Raw genomic sequence first — 26,398 nt, forward strand, 5'->3', positions numbered from 1 at the left:
ACAGTTTTTATTGTCATTGTTTTTCCAATCAGTGTTGAAATAAATGAGTGAATTAACAGTGTCTGCATTTAAATTCATGATTTGGATTATTGCTTGGACTGGCCACACTTACTGTTAACATGGAATGACAGGAAGAGGAATTTACTGAATTGCAATTCAAAGAAATTAAACAGAACAGAACAATTTCATCAGTTCAGAAAAAATTGACAAGAGCTATATGAATGAAATGAACGATGCAGAGCAACGGTGCTAATACCTTTATATGATTTTAGTTCATTGTTTTGCATTTACGCACAGCTCTGCGGCGAGGCGCTGTTGGATAGAAAAAGCGCCCTTAAGAAAGACCGGCCCATTAGACTTTCCGCAAGCAGACAGAAGGTGGAACTGTCCAGTGCTGATGCTCATCCAACGCTTAAAGGTGGACTCGGGTGAAGCTCCAAATATCTTCCATCAACGCAAAGCATTTGTCGACACGTCTAAGTGATTATAAGTGGCATTTAAAAGCATCTGCAGGAGTTGCGTCTTTTATTTGAGGTTGGTTTAAGTTTCAAGGCTTCTTTCGCTCGCGCAGTGGGAATGGACATTACGGGCTAAACAGCTGGCAAGCATTAAGACATTAAGATTGTTTGACTGGTGCATCCCTCTCTAAAGTGCGGGCTGGATGTAAAGATCTCTTGACAAGAGAGAAAGTTTCGTTGGATAACATTAGGTCGTATCATTCACGATGGTGGATGCAGCTGAATGTTGCGTGAAGGTGATGTGCCGATTCAGGCCACTTAACGAATCAGAAATCAACAGAGGTGACAAATACATACCGAAATTCAAAGGAGAAGACACCGTCGTTATTTCGGTAAGATACCTTCAGACTAGCGCACAATCTGGAGAAGTTCCTGAAGCATTTTCTCACGATCTACTTTCCATTCTTTGTGCATGATCTTTGTGCAACCTCAGTTAAATGTAGCCTATTGTACTACCTTGATAGATTGATTTATCCTATTCATATTACGTTTTGCTTCTAAAGGTTCATCCTGCACTTCAGTAACAGAGTTTAGGGACTGTATAAATCTGGTGCATCTCATTGGTCGTTGTTGTTGGTTTTCTTCTATATACTGTATTAAGTGGAAACCTGCAATTGTTACATTAAGGAGCTATTTCTACATGTTTTGTTGGTGTATCCTAATGTATTCAATGTGATTCAGTGATGATAAATAATATTCGACTGAAATTAGCCCAGATAATTTAGATGAAGCACATTTTCTTTTCTGAGTATACAACCCCAAATCTCTTTTATTTTATGTACTTTGAGTAACGTTTGTTGCTTTTCATTTTCTAAGCATTTTAGGTCGTTTGCAACCATTAATCCTTTCACTTATATCTACTGGAGAACAGATTTTCCTTTGTTGTCTATAGATCTGGAATTGTGTATTTTTTAAATCATGGCGTCTCTTGATTTGGGTCCCTTCCAATCATAATTATTGTTGCAGGATACAAAAGTATTAAATCATTTTCACATTGGCTATGAAAGTTATTTGTCTATATTGAGTGTCACAATTTCAATACGCCCTATTACGCAAGTGCACATAAGACACAGTTGAACGATAATGAAAGAAACAGCAAAGTCAATAATAGCAAAAGACATTTACAATATTTATTTCTTTGCCTCATTAGAAGACTTTTGTTTACTTTAATGTCTTAATTGGTCTTAATTGCCAGCAGTTGTCTCGGGCTTCTTTAAGCTATAATTTGGAATGACACGAAATTTGTTACATATTTCACATAATTTCATTTGTGTCTTTAATTCAGTTTCACACAGGAAGTATTTTCTTTCTGGGTGAGCTTATTGCATTATATGCTTCTTCTTCTTTCTTTTTTTTTTTTTTTTTTTTGTATCTTTGCATGTTTGTGTCATTTAAATATTGAAGAACATGTTGATTTAGATTATGACTACAAATGTTTTAGCAGTTTTTAATACTACAATTTTTTTTGTAAATGAACACAGGCGTATATTCTGTATATACATTTAGTTTTTCCACTAGAGGAAATATTTCATTCTTGTGAGCTTGTCAACAGTTGCAAAGGCTTCACTTTTAGGAATGTAATAATTTGTGGTTACTTTGGAAGATACGCTACTGGTTGTGGATCAAAGCTATTAACAAAATATGTATTACATTGTATAGGCTAATCAAAGTAAAGATCATTTGATATCTGGAATGCAGAGTGTGAGTAACTGTGCATGTGTCTGTGTGGGTGGGACTTGCTATAAATACTGCATCATGTCGGCGCATCAACACAGTAAGACGCTGATGATTTTCATGTTCTACAGTAAACCTATAGAATTCCCTTGTGAAAACTAAATAGGCCATATTATCTCACTTTTTCAGATGGTAATCGCCTTTACCATGCCAAATCGGCACAGAAAATCAAGCATAGTACGTATTAGCATTCTGTTTATAATGTAAATTTCCATGAGTGGTACCCTGAAGCCTCAACCCAGCCAGCTGATCCTCATGCCAGACATTTAGCTTTAGGATACAAGTGTGATAATGACTGTAGATCTGGATAATATATGTAGATTCATTACAGTCAATGTTTAACTATCTACATCTTATTAGTAATTGTTGTTTAGAAATGGACGTTTCTGTCAAAGGCTACATAAACAGCTTTAACCCAAAAGGTTTTAAATGGTCAATGAAATAAAATATATGGGGGAAGGGGGAATTTTCACACATCATCCCCCAACAGCACTGCTGGATTGGAAATGAAGAGGTCTATCTATCTATCCATCCATCCATCCATCCATCCATCCATCCATCCATCCTATAACTATCTCCATTTTCAAGTCTCTTTTCTCTTTTTAAAGAACATAAAAACTAGCATAGCTATCAGTTTACTAATATATCTACTGTACATAGCATCTGTGTGTATGCACTCTATGTACAAACAATTGCAGAGAGATTCATACAACTGTTATTGAAAGATTGTGTTTGCTACTGATATGCAGTTTGTCAGTATCAGGCTGGATTTGATGTTTTGCTTTATGGGGGTTGCCTGTTCAGCAGTGTTTAATTTAGGTGGTAGCATCCTATTATATGTGCAAGGCCACAAAGAGGCCCAGGGCTCCTGCAAGTAATTGCTGTTGCCGTAGTGACCATAGAGGTGCCGTTTTAGGGGTCATGACTGGCGGGGAATAGATGGGATGTATTAGTGGAATATTTATGCAAGTCCACAGAGAACTGGGAGCACTGGTGTTCGACACACTGTTAGGATCCTGTCATCTTTGTCAGTCATGTTTATTGTTGTGACAGTATCCTGACACATATGATCTGTTAGTTCATCGCTCTGTGTGAGTGCACAGTTTTTGGTTGTTTTCCGTGCCGTGTGCTCTTCTGTTTTGTCTGTGTTTCATGTTAAGAGCATGGTGCCTGGATCCTGACTCTTCAGTCTTGTTTCTGAGTTGGGATCTGGACACTCATGCTCCATGTCTTGTCTTTGTGAGCGCATGTCTTTGTGTTCGGTTTCGGTTCTCTTGCCATGCGCTTCCTGTCTGTTGTGTTTGGTACGAGCACATGGTTCTTGTTCAGTTCTTTGCCATGTGCTCTCCATCTCTCGACCTCACCCCACCCCCTTGTTAACGCATTATTAGTTAATTTGCTTCACCTGCCTTCCTCGTTTTCTTTCCTATTTAACCCCATTGTGTATTTTGTCTTGTGCCAGTTTATTGTGGATGTTCCTGTGAATGTTTCCCTGCCAGGTGTCTGTTTGTTGGTTCCTGTCTGTCCCAGCCCTGTGTCTCCAGCCCAGCCCGTCTTCCCTTCGCCTGCCATGGACTGTTGAGTTTTCCTCTACAGGGTAGTTTTGTTAATTTTAAAGTTCAAATAAAGCCCATCCTTATTTCTTCATCTGAGTCCTGCCACACACACACAGACACACACACACACACACACACACACACAGACACAGACACACACATACAATGACATTTCATTCAGATTGAGTGGTGTGTGCATTGGAAAAATGGCCCGTTCAGGCTATAGTACCATTAATGTATTATTTGCTGCACACAGATCAATGGATGATGGACCCTTGTATTTACATAATTCCAGATATATGTAGTGTACTATTTATTCTAGAAACCCTTTGGAAAACAAGGAGAGGATAATCCTGCATTATCTTTTAATACACGAGCAATGATCAGAAATAGGCTGCATGGATTTTTGATTGAAGGTTGTAAAATGCTAAGAAAAGCCTTGATGGTCCCCAGACATTTGCATCAATTATTGTCTTAATGCTGTGCGTTCTCCTGGCCACATGTGTGGTTCTATACAATAAGCAGCCTTTAGTGTGTGCATCTGTGCAAATAATACTCATCTGTGTGGAAGCATACGTTTCTGTTTCTATTTTACGGAGCTTAATTTGAGATTGCACACTTTGCTGTAGGCCAATTTTATACAAAATGGCATTAATATGGTAAGGTCACAGAAGAAATCATGTTCATTTGTGGTAGTATTTGTTTGTTTGTTTTTTGTTGATCACAAAATATGAAATACCAGTTTAGAAAAATATATATTATTTATTTCTATCCATATAATCAAAGATAGAATGCGAGAGAGGTCATGAATGCCTGTTGACCGTGGTTTTCTGGTAATTATTCTTTCTTCTCCGTGTACTTGTTTAACGTAAGATTTAATAAGTGTTTATTTGACATTATTATCACTTTTCAAATAAAAAAAATGGAAAGATGGAAGGCTTTTATGATTGCCATCACTTTATCTCAGAAATCATGCTATTCTCCTTCACTATTGGCTACTGACAGACTGGTGCTGCCAATCAGCCAATCAGAGCATGATTTTTAGGGTGAGATGTTGTTTCCGTGGTGACAGTCTGGTTTAGAGCAACAGCTCTCATTTCTGTCTCGGTGGGAATGCATGACCCCTACCTGCTTAATCAAACAGAAAAGGAAATCATGTGAACACTGTCAACCATTAGTACAGTCAGATTAGTGTCTACAATAAAAGCAAAAACACAGTTAATTTGCCCATGATCTAATTGTAAAAAAAAAATGTCTTTAAATTATTGGCATGGGCAGACAAAAGAACAGATGACTGACATCTGTTGGTTTTGTGTCTTATACAGAAAATCAACATTTCAGGCACATTTCATTGTGCTGTTTTATCTCATTTGGTCGAAATAATTTGATGTTACATTTTTGAGTTGAATAAAACAAGTTAATTTAGATGTTACCAGACCACATCTGTGTTTTTGTGTGCATATGTGTGAAAGAAGTGGAATACATATGAGCTCCCCATGATGTCTGTGTTCATATATAAATAGTAGGCTAATGCTAATGCTAATGCTAATACTTTTCTGATAAGTGTCAGGATCTTGCATTCTGTATGGTTTCTTGTTTATTCTTTATTGGCAGAAACCTGGCACTTATGTTCTGTTGTTTCCTCTCTGTCATAATGTCTGTTATGTTGTCTCTCCATGGATATCTCCCTCTATATATTCTCCTTGTGTCTCTTGTCTCGTATCGGATTCTTCCATTGGCTTCCCTCAGTCTGGTCCCCAGTGTTTGGTCTTGTTGGTCCACGGCAGTTGTTTTGTACACGGTTTTCTAATATGTGTTATTAGATTCAGATCCAGTGCTTTTTGTTCATTTTCTTAGTTTGTTAGTTTCTTACTTGGTTTGTTTCCTTTTAGCTTTTGCCCTCCCATGGGTTGTTTTTGTTTCCAGCCCCGTTTGGCTAAAGTCTGGGCATTTATGTTTGTTTTTGCACAGTTTTGTGTTTGTTCTTTTCCCTTTTTTAATAAAGAAGCATTTTTTGAGTTATTGACTGTCTGCAATTGGGATCTTCTTTACAAGAAACCTGACAATAATTTGCTTTTCTATGTATATAATGAAGAAACTCGCTGCATTTCTTGTTCAAGCGTTCATTTAATTTGTGTTAATATTTTTTATTTGTGTCATGATACAGTTTTTCTGTTGGTGAACTATTTGTTGTTGCTAATCACATTTGAAGCAAGTTTCTGGATTTCAGCAGCAGGTTGATGCTCTGGTTTGGAGAAACTAAAGAAAAGAGAGGGATTTGTTTGGGCTCAAGAAGATTGAAAGGCAGTTGGGGGATGGTTGTAATGATCACAAGGCCCCTCTTATTTTCTCTTTAACAGTGTATAGCTACCTCTGAAATCCTCTGGGGAAGTTTGTAATAACAGCTGTTTTTAGATTCCATTCAGTGTCAGCAGAAAAAGGAGTTGGGTCCATTTATGTGAGCAACCTCTTTATGTAAGCTAATGGTATTGTTTTACATTTATAAATTATATTATTTAAGGTGTGTGCACATGTCTTGTGAAATGAATTCAGCTCTTTCCATATACTTAATCTAGTCCTTGAAACTACGTATTGTTCGATTATAACCGTAACATTAAGTTTGCTGCTTGTGTTTCAGTTTCACGTTTGTTGAAGTATTCAATGGAGCTCTCTAGATTCGCATTCATGGAACTTTCAGGGTTCTATTCAACATTCTGTTGTTCTGATCCTCCATATACTGTGTGTTCATACAAAACATTTACGAGAAAACAAATGGGCAGTTTTGACATGAAGTTAAACCCCTTATCTAAACCTAACCAATCAGTAGTGTGTGTAAACATGATAGGAATCTGCTGTGTGTGACAGAAGCAAGTAATTGTCACATGAGAGTGTGTTGGAAGACACAGGGTTGGGAGGGTTACTTTCGAAATGCATTCCACTACAGATTACAGAATACATGCTGTAAAATGTAATTTGTAACATATTCCGTTAGATTACTCAATGTCTGTAATGTAATCTAAATACTTTGGATTACTTCTTCAGCACTGGTAGATTTGTTTTCACTTGTGTTGACTATAAAAACTCTGCCAGTACTGTAAGACAAAATACACACGTTAAAAATACATTCTCTGAAAAACCCAAATATCTTATGCAGTGTTGTTTCTAAAATAAGATCAATACAATTGATCTTGTTAAAAGGATTTTTAGATATTTTTACAGGAAAACAATACAAAAATGATCAAAAAACCATGGGAGTGGTTGTGGCGGAGTGGGCTAAAGCACTAAACTGTTAATCAGAAGGTTGCTGGTTCGATCCCCACGGCCACCACCATTGTGTCCTTGAGCAAGACACTTAACTCCAGGTTGCTCCGGGGGGATTGTCCCTGTAATAAGTGCACTGTAAGTCGCTTTGGATAAAAGCGTCTGTCAAATGCATAAATGTAAAATGTAAATGTAATATCAAAGGTCTTAATAGAAAAAGTAATTATGATCCAACGTGAATTTTCTTGATAAATAAATATGATCTTGCCTGGTAACATGTGCATGTAAAATGGCTAGAAATAGCATTTTAGTTTAGCATAAAGCTGACAATTTACACAAGGTTTATTTCTATTTCTTCTGCTCCAAACTTACTTCAAACTTACTTCTCTGTCTGCTCGTATAAATGTAACACATCATAAGAAAGTGTTTCACTGCTATTTAAATGCACTTTGAATCGCATCATTTATATGTATAAATGTTTTCCATCTGAATGGACAAAATATTAAATTAAATAAATTACAATAAAATGCAAAGTAATCTCTTCAGTAATCAAAATACATTTCAAATGTAACTGTATTATAATTACCAATTATTTAAATTCTAACTATAGTGGAATTGTTACTTATATTTAGTATTTTAAATGCGTAATCCCATTACATGTATTCTGTTACTCCCCAACCCTGGTCATACATACATACATTACAGATCGACCTGATTTACTCCACAGATCCAGTTACAAAAACGTGCCACACAGAAGGAATGCCTTTGTAAATTTGTAAATCTGTATATTTCATATCATTGTGGGGTTTTAAAGCCTAAAACGATCAATTCTATCAAATATATGAGCTGTTCTTTGACAGAGATACCTCTTGAACTGTTTCTTTAGGCTATTACTTGTTTTTGACTGACCTGCTTTTCTTTGTAGGGGAAGCCATATGTCTTTGACCGAGTCCTTCCTCCGAACACAACACAGGAACAAGTATATGACAACTGTGCCAAACAAATTGTAAAAGGTTGTATATTCATTACATTTTTTGCAAATCATGGTGAAGAGAAAGGCTAAATTGTACAGACCTGGAAAGAAATGCATAAATGTGTAAAACCTGTGATGTCAGTTACAAATTAGTCATTTTCTTTTAAATAATGTCAAAATTTGTAATGGTTTTTCAAATATTTGAGAAATGAATATTGGGTAATACTTATTTTAGAGTGTCCTTGTTACACATATTACATGCATTGACTATAGTAATATCAGTAAATGATACATAATTACAAGCAACTAAACCTAAACAAAACCCTAAACCTATAGTAAGCACTTATTGTTAATAATTATTACTCAGTACTTACTTGTGTAATTACACTGTAACAAGGACACTGAATCTTGCATTTCAGATGTGCTGGGTGGCTATAACGGGACCATTTTTGCCTATGGCCAAACCGCATCAGGCAAGACTCACACTATGGAGGTAAAGAAGCAAACCCCTTGTATCATAAGATAATAATGTTTCAGAAGAAGGTCTCACGTTGTCTTAGTTCATCAACAGAATACCATTTAGCCACGTGTAAGGCTCATAGGGGAAGATACATTTTTGCTATCCTCAGTCACCAAATGCTTTAAAAGGATAAATATCTTTCAACATCTTTCGTGAAATGACTGAAATGTCAAACCGCTGCAGTAGCTGCAAAATGGCACTTGACTGCAGGCGTTGCCCTGGAAACAGAAGGTTCTTTCAGCAAGTGATTTGAATGTAAAATTCAGACGTTTGAACAAATGTTGTCTGAGGTGTCACAATTCATAAAAATTATGTACTCTGTAACTTTCATCTCTATCCTGGTACCTCATAAATCCCTCAGAAGCAATAAAGACATGTGACCCTGTCTGCTCTAGGGGTGCCGTATCAAGGCTAACCCTGCGCTCTGACCCCAGCTTAATAATTTCACTGTATATGTGCAAATGTATAATGTGTGACAAAAATAAAGCCTTCTTCGAATTCTGCTAAACAGTGTTTAGTTCTCACACAACCCTGCTGCATGATTTTGCAGACTCCAGTAGCATCTGATCAAATATTAGTCTTGACAGGGAAATGACTCCCTTTTGTGCCCTTTTGTCTCAAACACACACAGGGACAACTACACAGCCCTCAGCAGATGGGTATCATCCCTCGCATTGCACAGGACATCTTTGACCACATCTACTCCATGGATGAAAACCTGGAGTTCCATATCAAGGTATTCAAAAAAGGGAAATATTCAACAATAAATTTACTTGTGAATTTTCACATTTGATGCCACCAAATACTACATTAGTTTTACTAATATGCACATTTTAGCCAACACACATGCACATTTAACTGCCTGTGGAGTGGTGGTGGCGTAGTGGTCTAAAGCACATAACTGGTAATCTGGTAATCAGAAGGTCGCTGGTTCGATCCCCACAGTCACCACCATTGTGTCCTTGAGCAAGGCACTTAACTCCAGGTTGCTCCGGGGGGATTGTCCCTGTAATAAGTGCACTGTAAGTCACTTTGGATAAAAGGGTCTGCCATATGCATAAATGTAAATGTAAATGCCTAGTAAAACAAATATAAGTGGGCACTGGCATACATCATTATTCAGTTATATGTTTTACTATGTGTTTTACAACTAATTGAGATGTTTTTATATATTTAGTCATTTAGTATTAGTTAATGATTTATTAATGGTGTCCTCAGTAATTGTTTTCAGTAAGGGATGCTGTTACTGGACAGAATAAATGCTGTGTGTCAAAATACAGCATTCTCACATTCCCATCAGTCACCGAAAACATTTGCATTTGGGCGATGCTACATCCACCCCAATAAGTGTCAGTATAAAGTCAAAGATTGCCACCATTTGTGCCAGCACAATATTTATACATTTTTTTGCTGAGTGCACTTTTAATAAATAGGCCCCTTTTCAGCCCAAACTATTGTATCTTTAACTGTTCCTACGCATACAGAATAGGGTCATTATTTTTTTATTCATGCATATTAAAGGTTATTCCTTACCACAGGTCTCTTATTTTGAAATCTACCTGGATAAAATCAGAGACTTACTTGATGGTAAGTCTCATTTAACTTCTAATTCTTTTTGAATAGAATCAATGGTTATTTCTTGGTGTGAATTAAATGTTTGTTTTCTATTTCTAAAGTTTCCAAAACCAATCTTGCTGTACATGAGGATAAGAACCGAGTGCCCTTTGTCAAGGTATGACTCCTGCCCAATACAGACTGTTTAATGTTTTTTAGTCACCAGCAGGGATGGATTACCGACTGGGACAGTGCCCAGGGGCCCTTGGCTTTAAGGTTGCATTATCTACCTGCTTGAAAACCCATTAACATCTTTTGGGCATGAAAATAAAACAACCCCCACGCTCAACTAATTTTGTAGGGGGGCCCTTGGAGATAATTGGCCCCGGGGCCTTTGCAAGTCATAATCCGTCCCTGGTCACCAGGGATGAAGCAAACTGTACCTTGATGTCTCGTGTTGTTTGATGTTTTTCGGTGGGCAGGGTTGCACAGAACGCTTTGTATCCAGTCCAGAGGACGTCATGGATGTGATCGATGATGGAAAATCCAATCGTCATGTGGCCGTCACGAGTGAGTGGCCTTACAAAAAAATATAAACTAGCTGCAAATTTTGCCGCTCGTTATTTTCACATGCAAGTTAGCTTGTGATTCACCACAAATGTTTGCCAGAAGTTTGCAGCTCTTCACTGGTAGTGGTGATCCTCGGCAAACCTTTGGCAACAGTGGACAATTTGCCGCAAAGCTCATTTGCATGTGAAAAGTATCTGTGGCAAGAACACTACATTTTTGTAAGAGTAACCATTTAACATGTTTTCCTTCACTGAATACATCAAACCTTGCTTATCAAATACAGTATAACAAATATACAGTGCTATTATCCTGGCTGTGTGTTACAATATTAAATCCTAACCCATGGTCCTCTGATAGTTTACTGTGTCTGTCTTTCCACAGATATGAATGAGCATAGCTCCCGCAGTCACAGCATTTTCCTCATTAATATTAAGCAGGAGAATGTGGAGACTGAGAAGAAATTGTGTGGGAAGCTCTACCTGGTGGATCTGGCTGGAAGTGAAAAGGTGTCATTTAGTTTTTTCTGTTTTTGCTTTTGGCTGTGGTCAGTGAAATCCTATCGAGATTTGTCTCTAGAAAAGTAAACGAAAAAAAAAAGTACACTGTATTCAGCCATTCGGTACTCTTGCATAATTAAGGATGCTGGAATTATGCTCGTTTTTACAAGACTCCTAAATTGATATGAGCAGATATATAATATAAAATATGCTAAGATAAAATTTCACTCTCTGTCCCTCTCTCGTACAGGTCAGTAAAACCGGAGCAGAAGGATCTGTGTTGGACGAGGCTAAAAATATCAATAAGTCTCTTTCTGCTCTGGGGAACGTCATCTCAGCCTTGGCTGAGGGAACTGTAAGTGCTCTGCCTGGCTCATCTGACCAAATGTTTCCTTTTCCAATCATTTATTTGAGATGCTGCTCATCCTGTGTAGAATATCTAGGCCATATATACACAGACATTTGTTTTGTTTTTTTTACATTTGCTTTATGCTTTTATATTATAATATTATATTATATTAAATATGAATTATTCACTAGCTTTATTATCTTTCTCTTAACAGAAAACTCATGTGCCATACAGAGATAGTAAAATGACCAGGATTCTTCAGGATTCTTTGGGTGGGAACTGTAGAACCACAATCGTCATCTGCTGCTCTCCCTCCATATTTAATGAGGCTGAGAGCAAATCCACTCTCATGTTTGGCCAGAGGTGATTCCATTTATGACCTCTAATATTACTCTTTCAGCTGAATGAAGATCGACATTCACAGTCAATTTTACTGAAACAAACAACTGACTGTTGATAAGAGTGCACTTGATAAAATATCTTCCTATTGTTTCTTAACGCAGAGCAAAAACCATCAAAAACACTGTTTCTGTTAACATGGAACTGACAGCTGAAGAATGGAAGAAAAAATATGAGAAAGAGAAAGAGAAGACCAGGGGTCTGAAAATCATCATCCAGAGACTAGAAAATGAGCTCAAAAGATGGCGGAAAGGTATACAGAGAAGAGAGTAAACACACGCACACAGCGGTTGAAAAACTGCAATGTTAAGCTGGCGTCACACTAGCAGACTCCAAACAACTCAATTTGCTTACCAACTGTTTTGCTGATGTTTCGCTCGTTTCCGTTGAAGGTATGCCACATTTGCTGATACAAAATAGTGGAGGGGTGACAGACATAATGACTCCCCATGGCTCTCTCTCTGATTCCCTGTCACGTGGAGCTTGCCAAAATAACAACAGGAGTACCGTGAACATAAGAAATTTTAAAAGAGGGATTTAGGATGTTTGTGATTGTGTATTTATCGCCTTAAGGCTTGCCGTTGAACACGTTTGTCTATTTGTTGTTTCAGTAAAGAATTATTTTCCGTAAAAACACTGTATTGCCTCAGGTTTTTAAGTTAATTTGTCATTTTAGTGTAGGAGAACGCCAGGAATACATAAACAGAATCACAATCTGCATTTGTAATGGTATGCGGATGAGTGCGATCACTGATGAAAATGTTCAACTCAGCATGACGTCTTGTCAGTTCTTCAATAAAAGAAGAAGCTCATTAGTCACTTGATGAGAACTTTAGCCCGTCCTGGCTTCTGATAAGCCAACAACTCACCCTCATTTCCTATTTTATGCCATATTAAAGCAAATTAACTTTGTTGTGTCTGCCATTACAAACGTACAAATCTTTAAAAAGACTGTAATAGGTAATGAGGTTTAGATTGCTGCTTTGCCATAAACTGCTTATGGGTTTGTTTATTGGAGTCAGGTTTGCAGAGAAGCTAGGGACATTTGTTGATGTAATTGTCTTAACAAAAGCATTGTTTTTGAGTTTTTCGAGATCTTAGATGGAGAGCCTGTTTGGCCCCATATGTCTGATAATGAGATGTTTTTTTTTTTCAAAGTGAAATAATGATGTTCACAAAGGGGCAATAAAGTTATCCCATAGTATACTGTATTTATTGCTGAGAACTTGACAAAAAGTGGCCTCCATGTAAATCCCGTCTTCAGGGTTCAAATGTACTGATGACAAAAAGGCAAAATAATTGGCACTGATAAATACCAATTACCACAGATCCCACAGATTGTGGAATAATAAACAAAGATTGATAGGCCTGTCTTTAAGCAAATGCTTGTACATGTAAATGTGAACAATGCTACAGAATATGGCTAAATATGTTTATGTTTAATCTTTTCAGATCTCGGGTAAGCTTTTACTTTCGTCTATATATTCTCATATATTTTTCATCATTCTATCAGCGTGTATCACTTTTCTCTACCGCATTCTAATGTAATCATTTTCATCTCTCTCAATGTGACAAGCTCTCACTCAGCTGTGTCTAGAAGGCAACACCCCAGCAGCCTAAGTGTAATATATTAAGGGCCATCAAGTTTTGGTATTTCCGTGCAAGCATGCGCTAAGTCTAGGCACAAGCGGGTCTGGCGAAATCGCATGCACAGCGTGCAATGCTCAAAAAGGCTAGAACAAGTGCAATTGAATTCTGAGGTTGTTCTCTGGTTATTCCAGCAAGCCATATTTTAACTTCTTTATCTTCAGGTGAGAGTGTACCTGCTGATGAGCAACTCAACAGCAAAGAATCCAAGAATTCTGAAGCCCCTCCCATAATTGACAAATCGGCTCCACCCCCTGAGCCTCTTTCAGATGCAGAAAAAACCCAGTACGAGGAACTGATCAATGACCTGTATCAGCAGCTAGATGAAAAGGTGATAAATACCTCACAAAGGGTGTTAGATGTGTTACATATGTCTAAACATTTCAGGAGGATAGTGCAACCCCCCCCCCCACCCCCCACAATCTCTTTTTGCCTCTCCTTCACCTCTCCCTTTCTCTTTTTCCCTCTTTTCCATCAGGATGATGAGATCAACCAGCACAGTCAGCTGGCAGAGAACCTGAAGCAGCAGATGGCAGATCAGGATGAGGTGAGTTCACTCCAATAGCGTCACCATAGAGCACAACACCCATGCCATCCACTATGTGTGCCTTATGTCGCACTTAAGTCAAAAAGAGGGGGAAAGCTCGCACACACAAAATTAAAATTTTTAAGTTGCCAAAAAGTGCAAAAAGTGCTCAGTGCAATGACAAAACATTTTCATTTACATTGTAATCAGTGTCCCGTTAACAGTAGCGCAACTGATTCCATTTATAAAGAGGGAGTATTTACCGAATATGTCCTAATAGAATATACTTAAAAATATACAAATGTTTGCTAAATGTTATGGACATATATTGCCTCTTTATATGGTATACCGGCATTCACATATATTACTAAAGCAACAAAGACAAGTTATCACAAATCTATGTGCATACATATATACATAAAAATGACATATACAAATATGACCCATTATATTTTTATATCACTGCCATATACCAATAATATTCATTATTCAAAGAAGAATTGTTGTATGCACACAAATCATTGAAGAATTATATTTTGTGTCATATTTACTTTATACTTGTCAATTATGTCAATTATGTCAATCGTGCATAATTCCAAAACATGGGCATAGTACTACAATCACTCGATATACAAAAATGTCTACATGTATTTCCAAAAGTAAACAAAGTTATATTTGCAAATATACCATGATTCAAATCATAAGCATGTGCAAATAGAGATGTATCATAATAATCCTACAGAAAACTGCTGAGGGACAAATCTTCATTTTTGAATATCGAGTGATTGTAGTATTAATATGTCATTTTTATGTAATTTATCTCCTGATATATACATGTAGATACATAATAACTTGTCTTTGATTAGTAATATATGTGAATGCTGGTATGCCATATAAAGAGGCAATGTATGTCTATAACATTTAGCAAATATTCGTATATTTTTAAGTATATTCTATTAAGACAAATATCTTCGTTTATATATTTTTATATAAATACTTGCTCTTTATAAATGGAATCAGTTGTGCTATTGTTAATGGGACAATGATGACAATGTAAATCGAAAATGTTTTGTCATTGCACTGAGCACGTTTTTGCACTTTTGCACTTTTTAGCCTCTCAATAAACAAAACATTTTTAAGACGTTTTCTACACATTGTCTGCAAGCTTCCCCTCTCTTTTGGACTAAAGCTACTGTACTTGGAAATATAAGCCCTTTCAATATTTTGGCAAGGATGTCTTTACAGTTTTTGTTCTGCTGTTGGTTTACTAATGTCACATTTTGAAATAGAAAAAAAGTATTTTTGAGAAGGCTTGCAACAACATAATGAATAACTAAAACTGTAAAAATGCTTGAAGACCTTTTCACACCAGAGCTGATGCAATTTTGAGAAATGAATTGCAGACAAATGGCCTGTTCACATTAATAATGTATTATTGAAAAGCATAAAGTAGGAATTCCAAAAGATTACAAAAGGTTTCAATAGTCCTTTGATGTCCAAACTCACCAATCCTGCATACGCAGCTCCTGGCATCCAAACGACATGACTATGAGAAGATCCAGGAAGACCTGAGCCACTTGCAGCATGAGAACGAGGCAGCTAAAGAAGAGGTGAAAGAGGTGCTTCAAGCCTTAGAGGAGCTGGCAGTGAACTATGACCAGAAAAGCCATGAGGTGGAGGAGAGAGGAAAGACAAACCAACAACTTTCAGAAGAGCTTGTGCAGAAAAGTGTAAGTAAAACAAGGAGAAGGGAAAGAGAGAATGCAGATATCAGGATAAGGCCACAAGAGTGACTACTGAATAGCTCATGTGAGTGAAGAATGAAGGTTTTGTCGCTTTGTGGAGTGATTCTGGCCTGTTATTATCTTGTAGGCAGCTCTGGTTGGTGTGGAGAGGGATTTCGCTGCTCTGCAGGAACTGAGTGGACATCACAAGAAGAGATCAGCAGATATCCTCAGTCTATTGCTCCGAGATCTCAGTGAGATTGGCAGTGTTATTGCCTTGAGTGACCAAAAGGTTGTGAGAACACACACCTGTCATACAAACACATACAACATACATTTGCCCTTAGCATCAGTAGCAGGCATTTTAGCATCTCTTTTAGCATATTTACTAATGGTCTACCATGGGGAGCATGGTAAATGCTACACAAAAAAATAGCTTTTGATAGCTATTATAAGACGATATATGTGTGTGAGGCCATACAATATTAATGGGTTTTTTTTATATAGAGAGATCATTGATGTGCCTGAGATCACACAAATAATAAATAAATGGAAAAGAAAATCTTAGTTTCCACCTCTAGCCCTATTTATGTAGTTTCTATTTCCTCAGATGACAGAGGTGAATGGAGGAATGGAAGAGGAATTCACCATGGCACGTCTCTTTATAAGTAAGATGAAGTCAGAAGTGAAGTCTCTGGTCAACCGCAGCAAACAGCTCGAAAGCGCACAGACCGATACAGTGTGCAAAATGCAGGCCAACGAGAAAGAGCTCGCTTCCTGCCAGCTCCTGATCTCTCAGGTACCCATTATTACTGATCTATTCATTAAAGGGCAGCACACAGCTCCCTCTAGTGGTGAATTAGAAAGAAATACTGTAACCTCTATACTGAGCCTAATGAGATGTATTTCTCAGTGATTAAAAATGTCATATGATAATCTACGCTTTTCAGCCTTTGATTTGAGCATCCCTCCACATTCTAGTTCATCCAAACCAGGTCTATTTACAGCAAAAAGTCCATAAAACAACAAACAAAAACAAGACAGTTTATTTGATCAATATGGACCCCTTTTTGCTGTGATAAGGTCAATTCTTTATGCTTTGTTTCAGTGTTGAATGACTGAATGGCATCAGAGATATGTAAGCGCAGTGTAGTTCTAGCGGGAAGACTAGCAGCTGTACATCATCGCGCCATTAACTGGGTAACTCCTAGCCAATCACATGTAAGCCGTTGCTTTATAAGTCTGCTCACAATCTATCACATTGGTGTTTCAGTGTGCTAACCTCCACCACCCCACCACCACCAGTTGAGTCCCCTCCTGCACGGGGGTAGGCTCCTCGCCCCTGCTTCCTATCTCCGGCAGGATATGACAGTTCCGAGGACAACTCATTCGCCTACTGCCTACGCCAAAGAGAGACATTACTTTTCTGTTTTACATTCTTCAAATAGATGTCATCTTAAATCGCACTCGAGTCTGCAAGTCTTCCTGATAGAAGTGCTATGCAAAGAAATGTAATCTTTAGTTGTCTATTGTCTTTCTCAGTACCAGACATTGGAATGTGTGTGTTTGTCTTTTGTTCTAGCATCAGGCAAAGATCAAATCCCTTACAGACTATATGCAGAACATGGAGCAGAAGAAGAGACAACTGGAGGAAAGCCACGATTCACTGACGGAGGAGCTCGCTAAACTCCACGCAAAAGGTCTGTGCGGTACACATACACATTTTGTACTGAATGCGTTTAGGCATTACCTACAAAAAGTTGTGATAAATTATTTGTATCTTTTGACAGCCCATATATCATACTAATATAATAATGAATTCATATTTTTTGTTTTATAGCAAGTTTCACATAGCAAATCAAAATCTTTCCATGTCACCCTGGTACCGCATACGGTGTTTCCGTAACTCTGGTTGAGAATCACTGTACCTAAACAATCCTTGTGCCACAAAAATTCTGAGCACCAGATGTGGTTTCATTTAAATCTAGAAGCTCAACATGTTTATTTGACAGTGATTTGTCTTTGTTTTTGTTGTTTTTTGTTTTTGCTTTTGTTTATACAGAAAAGATGCATGATGTGTCAGTTCTTGATAAGGAAAAGGAACACATGAGCAAAATCCAGGATGCTGTGGAGATGAAGGTGATCAATGCAACAACTGTTTTCTGCTATTCTCACCTCTGACCCACATAGGGTAAAGGCACAGTTCACCCCAAAATGAAAATACTCTCATCATTTACTTACCCTCATGCCATCCCAGATGTGTATGACTTTCTTTCTTCTCCTGAACAAAAACAAAGAATTTTAGAAGAATATCTCAGCTCTGTAGGTCCTTATAATGCAAGTGAATGGTGACCAGAATTCCAAAAGCTCCAAAAAGGAGATAAAGGCAGCACAAAAGTAATCCATACGACTCCAATTTAACCAATGTCTTCTGAAGCGATCCAATTCATTTTGGTTATGAACAGACCAAAATGTAACTCTTTTTCACTGTACATCATGACAGCAGCGATCATGACTTCATACTCGATTACACTTCCTAGCGCCATCTAGCGATCTGCGCATGCACCAAACACTAGGACGTGTAACTGAGTTTGTACATAAAACACATGATCGTGCCTAGAGACTGCAATGGCAAGATGTAAAGTGAAAAAGGAGTTACATTTTGGTCTGTTCTCACGCAAAACCTACTGGATCGCTTCAGAAACATGGATTAAACCACTGGAGTCGTATGGATTACTTTTATGCTGCAATTATGTGTTCCTTGGAACTTCAAAGTTTTGGTTACCATTCACTTGCATTGTACTGTCATACAGAGCGGACATATTCTTCTAAAAAACTATGTTTGTGTTCAGAAGAAGAAAGAAAGCCTTACACATCTAGGATGGCATGAGGGTGAGTAAATTAGATCATTTTCATTTTGGGGTGAACTAACCCTTTAATGCACTATTTCTTTTCATCCATATTTAATCTCTTGATGCTTCACGTTTGTTCTGTCAATTCACATCACAAGATCACATAAATCTGCTGTATAGATACAGTGGATAGTTTAATAATACAAATAATGCCATTTTGAAAAACTTTAGTGAATGTAGGTTAAAACAAGTACAAATGTTTTCTACTTCTTCTCTATGGATGTCCTACAGTACCTTCTTGGACCACCAGGGGTCCCCAGACTCTGGTTTAAAACCTCAGTATTGAAGATTACCAGACAGTGATTTTTACATAGTGAAATAAGTACATTCTCTGTATATTTGTATGTAGAAAGCCCTTGAACAGCAGATGGAAAGCCACAGAGAGGCTCATCAGAAGCAGGTCTCTCGTCTCCGAGATGAGATCGAAGAGAAACAGAGGATTTTGGATGAGCTGAAGGAGTAAGGGCTTTTTCACAGTTTATTTCTGCAGAGTTGTGGGCAGTTCAGTAGTTGTTTATTATGATATTCACTTGAAAATTGTGTTAAAAAAAACGAATCCAAAATACTTAAAATGTCCCTGTCGTTTCCCATCTGATGTCAGTTTGAATCAAGCTGTACAGCTTGAACAGAAGCAGCTTATGTCTGACTATGTGAAGCTGAAACAGGAGGAACAGAAGAAGGATGAGAGACTACAGAAGCTTGTGTGAGTCTACTGCTCATATGAATAAAGTCATATCAATGATCTTTAGCTCATGAAAGCTGAAGTGTAGAATAAAGTTACCTAGAGCCTCAGTAACAAGCAGTGACAATGTCAGATTCAGTTCAATGATGTTGTGTTTGTTTATATGCGTTTAGTAAAGACATCTTTTACATATAATGAATTATACCTTGTGTTATAATTAGGTTGTTGAATGAGAAGAAGGAGCAAGCCAAAGAAGATCTCAAGGGTCTGGAAGATACTGTTGTGAGTCGGCTCTCTGCGTGGTTCTTCAACATAACATTCAGCATCTGTACAGCTGTTGTTCTTATCAATATACAATATTTTTTTAGATTTTGATCATGTCGTTTTATTATCTAATAGGCCAAAGAGCTCCAGACTCTCCACGATCTGCGCAAGCTGTTCATTCAGGAAATCAGTGATCGAATTGGACGAGTGAGTTGTCAAACATTGAGTATCTCTCTGTTTTTGAATTTACTGTCATCTGAGTCTCATCAGGCAGGGTTTTGTTCTGTTATCTGTGCCTAAAAGCTGCCTGTAAACTGTCGCTAATGATGCAACAAACCACAGTAACGGAAATAAGGAAACGCTCTTTCAGCCCTGTTCAAATGAATACATGATCACTGGCCATTGCTTGTGAATGTGAAATAAAATAAATGGCATTGCTTGTTAAAACTTGTCTGGTTTGTAGAGTATGGAACTGGACGATGATGAATCAGGGGGAAGTCTGGCTCAAAAACAAAAGATTATTTTCCTGGAGAACAACCTGGAACAGCTCACTAAAGTCCACAAGCAGGTTTTTTGAATTTCTGAAAACTTTCAAATATAGCAATGCACTGAGCAATAATACATTATATCAACTGAAGTAATTCTACCTGTATTCGATATCTGTCTATATCCTTTTTATGTATCTATAGTTGGTACGTGATAATGCAGACTTGAGATGTGAGCTGCCTAAACTTGAGAAGCGCCTACGTGCGACTACTGAGCGGGTGAAAATTTTGGAGTCTGCTCTGAGAGAGGCGAAAGAAAGTGCCATGAGAGACCGTAAGCGGTACCAGCAAGAGGTGGACCGCATCAAGGAGGTCATCCAAGCGAAGAATCAGGCCAGGAGGAACCACACTGCACAAATTGGTCTGAAAATCCCCTTTACGTGTGTGTGTGTGTGTGTGTGTGTGTGTGTGTGTGTGTGTGTGTGTGTGTGTGTGTGTGTGTGTGTGTGTGTGTGTGTGTGTGTGTGTGTGTGTGTGTGTGTTTGCTTTCATGGGATTAACATTCAAATATTGCACTCTGTCGTGTGCATTTCTCAGTAATATTGAGTGTTTTACTCTATAGAGATCTTGCTTTGTCTTCTTGCTTTTTGGAAAACATTTAGCTAAATACCTGCTTACAGTGCCAAAGTCTGTAAAAAGAAGACTTCAATGTTGCACTGTAGCCAATATGGGGTGCCATATACTCACAAACAGCTAAAATGCTTTGTCTCCAGTTACCTGAAGACCAAATATGTGCATGCATTGCTGCAAATGTCTTGTCTTGTCTCCATATACTGTGCATATTCCATATGTTTGCATGTATTTATGCATAAAGGGTGAATACATGTGAAGTGTGGCACTTTCTTACTATTTTTTTATTGTCGTTGTTTTTAAAATATGATGCCAAATTATTGATCCCCTCACACGGTACCATTTTAATGGTTTGACGGCATTTGTGGCATAATGTTGATTACCACAAAATATTTTAAAATCGAAGTTACAGTGAGGCACTTACACTGGAAGTGATGGGGTCAATTGTTGGAGGGTTTAAAGGCAGAAATGTGAAGCTTATAATTGTATAAAATAACTTAAATAAAAATCACGTATTATTTGAAGTTGTTTAAATCATAATTATTTACAGTCGTTTTAGGGTTTGTTGACATTACATCGTCATGGCAATTAAGTTGTAAAACTGGATATAACTTTACACCAAGAAGGTTAGTAAGTGATGATATCACACTAAAATCATGTAAACAGACATATTGTTTTTGTCTTGCGGCTGTACTTTTGAAACTGTGAGTATTTTAATATTTACGGATTGAAAGAAAAGGAGGGATGACATTATGCCACAAATGCTGTTAATTAGGCTTAACTTGTATTGAACCCTAAATATTCCTTTATATAGCTAAAGATCTCCTCCACCATACAGAGGACAACATGAAGAATTATAAATACGTACACTTAAGTGTCCCACTTTACCTGTATTCGCCCGTCAAGCGTGCATATTCATTTGCGTTTAGATTCTATCTACTGAATGTGTACAGTATGTTATTAGGAGCTATTTCTCTGTTATAATTACATTTCTTTTTGAACTGCGCTGTTTCTTTTATAGCTAAGCCTATTCGTGCTGGACATCACCATCCAGTGGCTTCTGCCTCATCTGGCCACACTGTCAGAGGAGGTGTCTCCAGCCCACGACGACACCATCATCAGCACCAACAACAACAACAACAGCAGTATCATCACAGGACCAAGTGAAAACAGGCCAAGTAAGTGTGTTACACTACACTCTGTTTTGCTATAAAATGGATTTATATCTTTTCTGCTACAACATTTAAATTTTTTTACTTTCAAGAATTCAATTTATATGTCTTGGAATCCTGTTGTAGATGCATTAAACGTTGATATTTCTTGCATTTTAATATTGTGAGACATCTGACATCTCACTTTGCTTTGAAGCATCTGCTGAATAAATGAATAAATGCAAATATCACATGATTAACAGCTTTTCAATAGAGGAATACCAACATATCTGACTTTACCAGTTAACAAGTATTTTTTCTGACCTCTCTCAGAGCTAAATTTCTGGATTCCTATCACACAGAGCATGTTACAAGACTGTCATAGGAAAAAGTTTTGCTTTCCTTCACAGGCATATTTGTCATGCTGCTTATTTAATGTCGGGACATGCTGGTGTGTTTATCTTGGGCTTAATGTTGAGATTAATGGGGCAGTGCAGAGAACTGCAGCTAATTAGGTTTCAGTAGCATGTGATGCATCTGGGAACCACTAGCGACTTAAGTCGGAAAGTTGTGGTGTAGCATTAGTTACTGTGCCAACTATTTGACAAAGATGGAGCAACACAGTTATAATAGCTACAAAGGATCTGTGCCGGCATATGCCCAGGAGTCCTTGGGAAAGTCAATGAACGATGGACAGTTTCTGGCACCATCTGGCATTCACTGCCATCTAGTTTATGGATCTATTTAAGGTTAGTTTTTTCCATTGTTTTCCTTGTCATGAAAATGACTTTAGTCAGATTAGTGATGGTACAATCTCTGGAAGAAAAGCTGTTTTTGTCAGTAGTGATAAAATAACCAATGTTTTTTTGTTTTGTTTTTTGTTTCTTTCTTTCTTTGTTCCTTCGCACAGGATGCTTTCTGAAATTTGTCTAACTTTTACCAATTCCAACAGGGTTGAAAAAAATGTGCCATCAAGAGTACGTCTTTTTCAATGAGGAAAAAGAACCACTGTCATCTTTTACGAAGAATTCTCAAGTTAACTTGCTGTCCTTACCATGACCTCCACTCATTCATTCTGTTTAAGTCGGCTCCTTCCCTCCATTTATTCATCAGCCCTGAATGGGGATCTGAGATCGCTGGACTCTTCCATAATTAAACATTCACAGAAATGGGCAAACTCAAACCCACACTCTTAAGACAAAGTGATAGTGTCTTTTAAATTGAAGTGCTAACTTCATCTAAGTGCTATTTTATTGCTTGTTTCATGTTCTGACTCTTCCTCTCTATGGCTTCTTTCTACCCTGAGTCACTTTGTATTTGAAAAAGTCTTCAATGTTGGTGTCACATTCTGATTATAGTAATTCAACTCATCTTTCATCATAGATGCCAGGTTAGTTTCCATCAAAGGAAATAACAGTCTTGGAAGATAATATTGCATAGATAAAACATTGTCACTAAAACAGCATTAGAAGACATTATACACCCCTGGAGTAACATTAGGGCCATTCTGCGGTTCTCTTAATTGGCACTAATTCTTTCAGTCTTAATGGCCACAAAGAACATGCAGTGACATGACGGGGGAATGTAATTTAGGAACACAAACATTGTTTCGAACTTAATGCTGAATTATTTAATTATTTATAATGCTTCAATGACTGAAAATGCTTTTACTGCATGTTCATTTTTTATATTTACTATTTATTTTTGTATACATTATGAGTGATTTCAATTTATTTCCAAATGCAATTTTTTACTTTTTGTATATTAATTTTAAGTTCCTCACTTAGAGCCAGGAAAAACGTGCATACACATTTTTATACAGATACCGATATGGGTGCTAAATGTGCTCTGGAGCAAGAAAAGAACAAATCAATTTGAGATAACAAATGACCACGGAGAGAAATTTCACAGCTAATTCCATTCCAAAATGTATACTTTTTTTATCATAGTATCCATCCATCCATCCATCCATCGTCAACCGCTTATCCTGTGTACAGGGTCGCGGGTATCATAGTATCATTATTTATAATTTGTTCATTTTTAGTAGTTTAATCACGAAGTGATGAAACCGTATTGTAATTGTCAGGATTTTTAGTATTATTTTTCCACCCTAAAACTGATCGTGTAGACCAAACCGTAAGGCCTAGAGCAAGGGTGGGGAACCCTGCTCCTGGAGGGCCACTGTCCTGCAGGGTTTAGCTCCAACCCTAATCAGACAAACCTGAGGAAACGAATCATGGTCTTGATTATGTGAAAAATGTAAGGGCAGGTGTGTTTGATTAGGGTTGGAGCTAAACTCTGCAGGACAGTGGCCCTCCAGGAGCAGGGTTCCCCACCCCTGGCCTAGAGACTTCAACCTTTGGGGAATGGTAGCTGGCTAATCATACAAATGGACGCTAAATTAAAAGCAAATGACCATAACTTTGGGCCATAACTCCTGAAATGTATGTCTTATATCATTGGAATCCTTCCAGCTATTTTGGATTTTTCTAAAAACCTGCTTTTTCAAACTAGTCCTTGGCTGTTGGCCCGATTGAAAACAAACCAGTGCAGAAAGATTCTCTGGAGTCTCAATATCAATAATTATCCAAAAAAAAGAACTTTCGAGTCACCTTCGCAACAATACACCAAAACTTACAAATTTGAAAATAATTTGCCACCAAGAGGCACTATCGTGTTTTACATGATCGTATATACAGCGGTGTTACATACAATTCATATCATATGATAGCACTCCTCATTTTGAACAACTTTGCCTCAAGAACCATTGGTGTGAATTGTTTGTTAAATATTTAAGATTTTTTAACCTTTTTAAACTAGTCCTAGGCCGTTCGCCCGATCGGAAGCAAACCAGTGAGTCCCAACATCAATAATGGCCAAGAAACGTAACTTTCAATTGATTGTCGTAACAGTATGCCAAAACACACGAAGTGGGTGTGGACACTTTTACTTAAATGGATATAACTCTTGAGCAGACTGAGATATTTTCACCAAATTTGGGACATTTATGTGGGAGGTCAATCTGAGGACACATGAAAAAAACAGAGGCCACCTTTACCTCACTATAACAGTCAGGAATATAACAAATGCCATACCTCTGTGCTACCTAACCTGATGGTTCTGAAAATAAAGGTGCTTTATCATTGTTTTAGACTGTTCAAGTAATACTCGATATCTGCCACATATTTACTTAAAAGCTTGAACTCTGTTAATCGGCTGCTTGCAGTTATATTTACTTTTGATATAGCTCTATGGTCATAAAAATGCAAATACATCAACACAAATTCATATTAGTTGAGAATCTCCCGTCACATTAACTCCTTCACTATAGAATCAAATAATACGTTTGTTCTTCTTTAGACAATCTTCTAATGTAAAGTGCACAAACACCAGTGATTTACCCAGGTGTAGTGTTTTTTTGTATCTAGTACAATGTTCTTGTACTGTGTTTTACCTTGCACAGCTTTATGGTGGTGATTTACTGTACTGCACACACAGACCTCTATTACAGTATGTGTTTGTCTTCAGGTTCTTGTTCATCAGTGTTTTAAAGTTTATGTGCTATGAACTTTACCTCTGAAAATGAGATATCAGAGAACATTGAATAAACTTTAAATGCCACGACAAGGATTTCAAATGAATGTTTGTTACAATATATCAAGCTTAAAGCACACAAGTTTAATAACAGGGTTTCAGCTTCAGAGTGTAACACTCATTTATCAGATGTTGTGGAATAAATAAACGTTTACTGAATGTATCCTGTATTGCTTTCTGTCTTTCTTTACTTTAACTTGCTTCGGTTCCAAAATCTTAATTTCTATTGTATTGATGGATTAAAATGTCAAACCTTACCAATTGGATGACATATATAATGCAGGCCACAAAGTTTTGGGTGGTGACAGCAACAGGACCCAGTCACATGGCAATAATTCTACAACGCAAGCGAGCGGGACACGTTTTTGGATGGACCTTCACAATCTACAATACAGATAATTACATAAAATATAGTATGAATATAGTAGTGTGTTGTCTTCTTGAGCATCAATGAATGTTTGCACCTTGTGTAATAGTTGTGAACAAGTCCCTCAATTTTCCTAAATGTCAAAAGCTTGATCTTCTCTCTCTCTCTCTCTCTCTCTCTCTCTCTCTCTCTCTCTCTCTCTCTCTCTCTAAATTCATGTATCAATCAATATTTGGTGTGAACACTTTTGCCTTCAAAACAGCACCAATTCACATACTTACACCTGGACACAGTTTTACTTGGTTGTTGGCAGATAGGATGTTCCAAGCTTCTTGGAGAGTTCGCCACAGTTCCTTTATTTATTTAGGCTGCCTCAATTACTTCTGTCTCTTCGTGCAATCCCAGACTGACCCGATGTTCAGTGGGGGGCCCTGTGAGGGACATGCCATTTGTTGCAAGGCTCCCTGTACTACTACAAGCTTGCA

The 26,398-nt window shown here is 37.5% G+C and overlaps 1 protein-coding gene across 1 annotated transcript; it reads left to right on the top strand.

Annotated features, from left to right (window-relative positions):
• Nucleotides 1–405: 405 nt before the first annotated feature.
• Nucleotides 406–25,679, top strand: kif5c (kinesin family member 5C). Its single transcript, XM_052143086.1, has 26 exons — nt 406–850; nt 7,995–8,082; nt 8,462–8,535; nt 9,194–9,298; nt 10,101–10,149; nt 10,239–10,294; nt 10,599–10,686; nt 11,068–11,192; nt 11,434–11,538; nt 11,747–11,895; nt 12,036–12,184; nt 13,743–13,909; nt 14,057–14,125; nt 15,628–15,834; nt 15,977–16,120; nt 16,439–16,627; nt 17,411–17,528; nt 17,891–17,967; nt 19,090–19,199; nt 19,342–19,443; nt 19,644–19,704; nt 19,822–19,893; nt 20,150–20,254; nt 20,376–20,592; nt 21,823–21,979; nt 22,905–25,679. Exons 1-25 carry the CDS (start codon nt 725–727, stop codon nt 21,966–21,968), a joined length of 2,898 nt encoding a protein of 965 aa, XP_051999046.1. The 5' UTR covers nt 406–724; the 3' UTR covers nt 21,969–21,979; nt 22,905–25,679.
• Nucleotides 25,680–26,398: the final 719 nt, after the last annotated feature.

Source organism: Xyrauchen texanus, chromosome 14, assembly GCF_025860055.1.
Source record: "Xyrauchen texanus isolate HMW12.3.18 chromosome 14, RBS_HiC_50CHRs, whole genome shotgun sequence".
Lineage (NCBI taxonomy): Eukaryota > Metazoa > Chordata > Actinopteri > Cypriniformes > Catostomidae > Xyrauchen > Xyrauchen texanus.

Coding starts and splice junctions, on each gene's coding strand:
- kif5c (XM_052143086.1), top strand. CDS start 725: ATGGTGGATGCAGCTGAATGTTGCGTGAAGGTGATGTGCCGATTCAGG. Junction 11,539..11,746: donor CAGCCTTGGCTGAGGGAACT/GTAAGTGCTCTG, acceptor TTCTCTTAACAG/AAAACTCATGTGCCATACAG. Junction 15,835..15,976: donor AAGAGCTTGTGCAGAAAAGT/GTAAGTAAAACA, acceptor ATTATCTTGTAG/GCAGCTCTGGTTGGTGTGGA.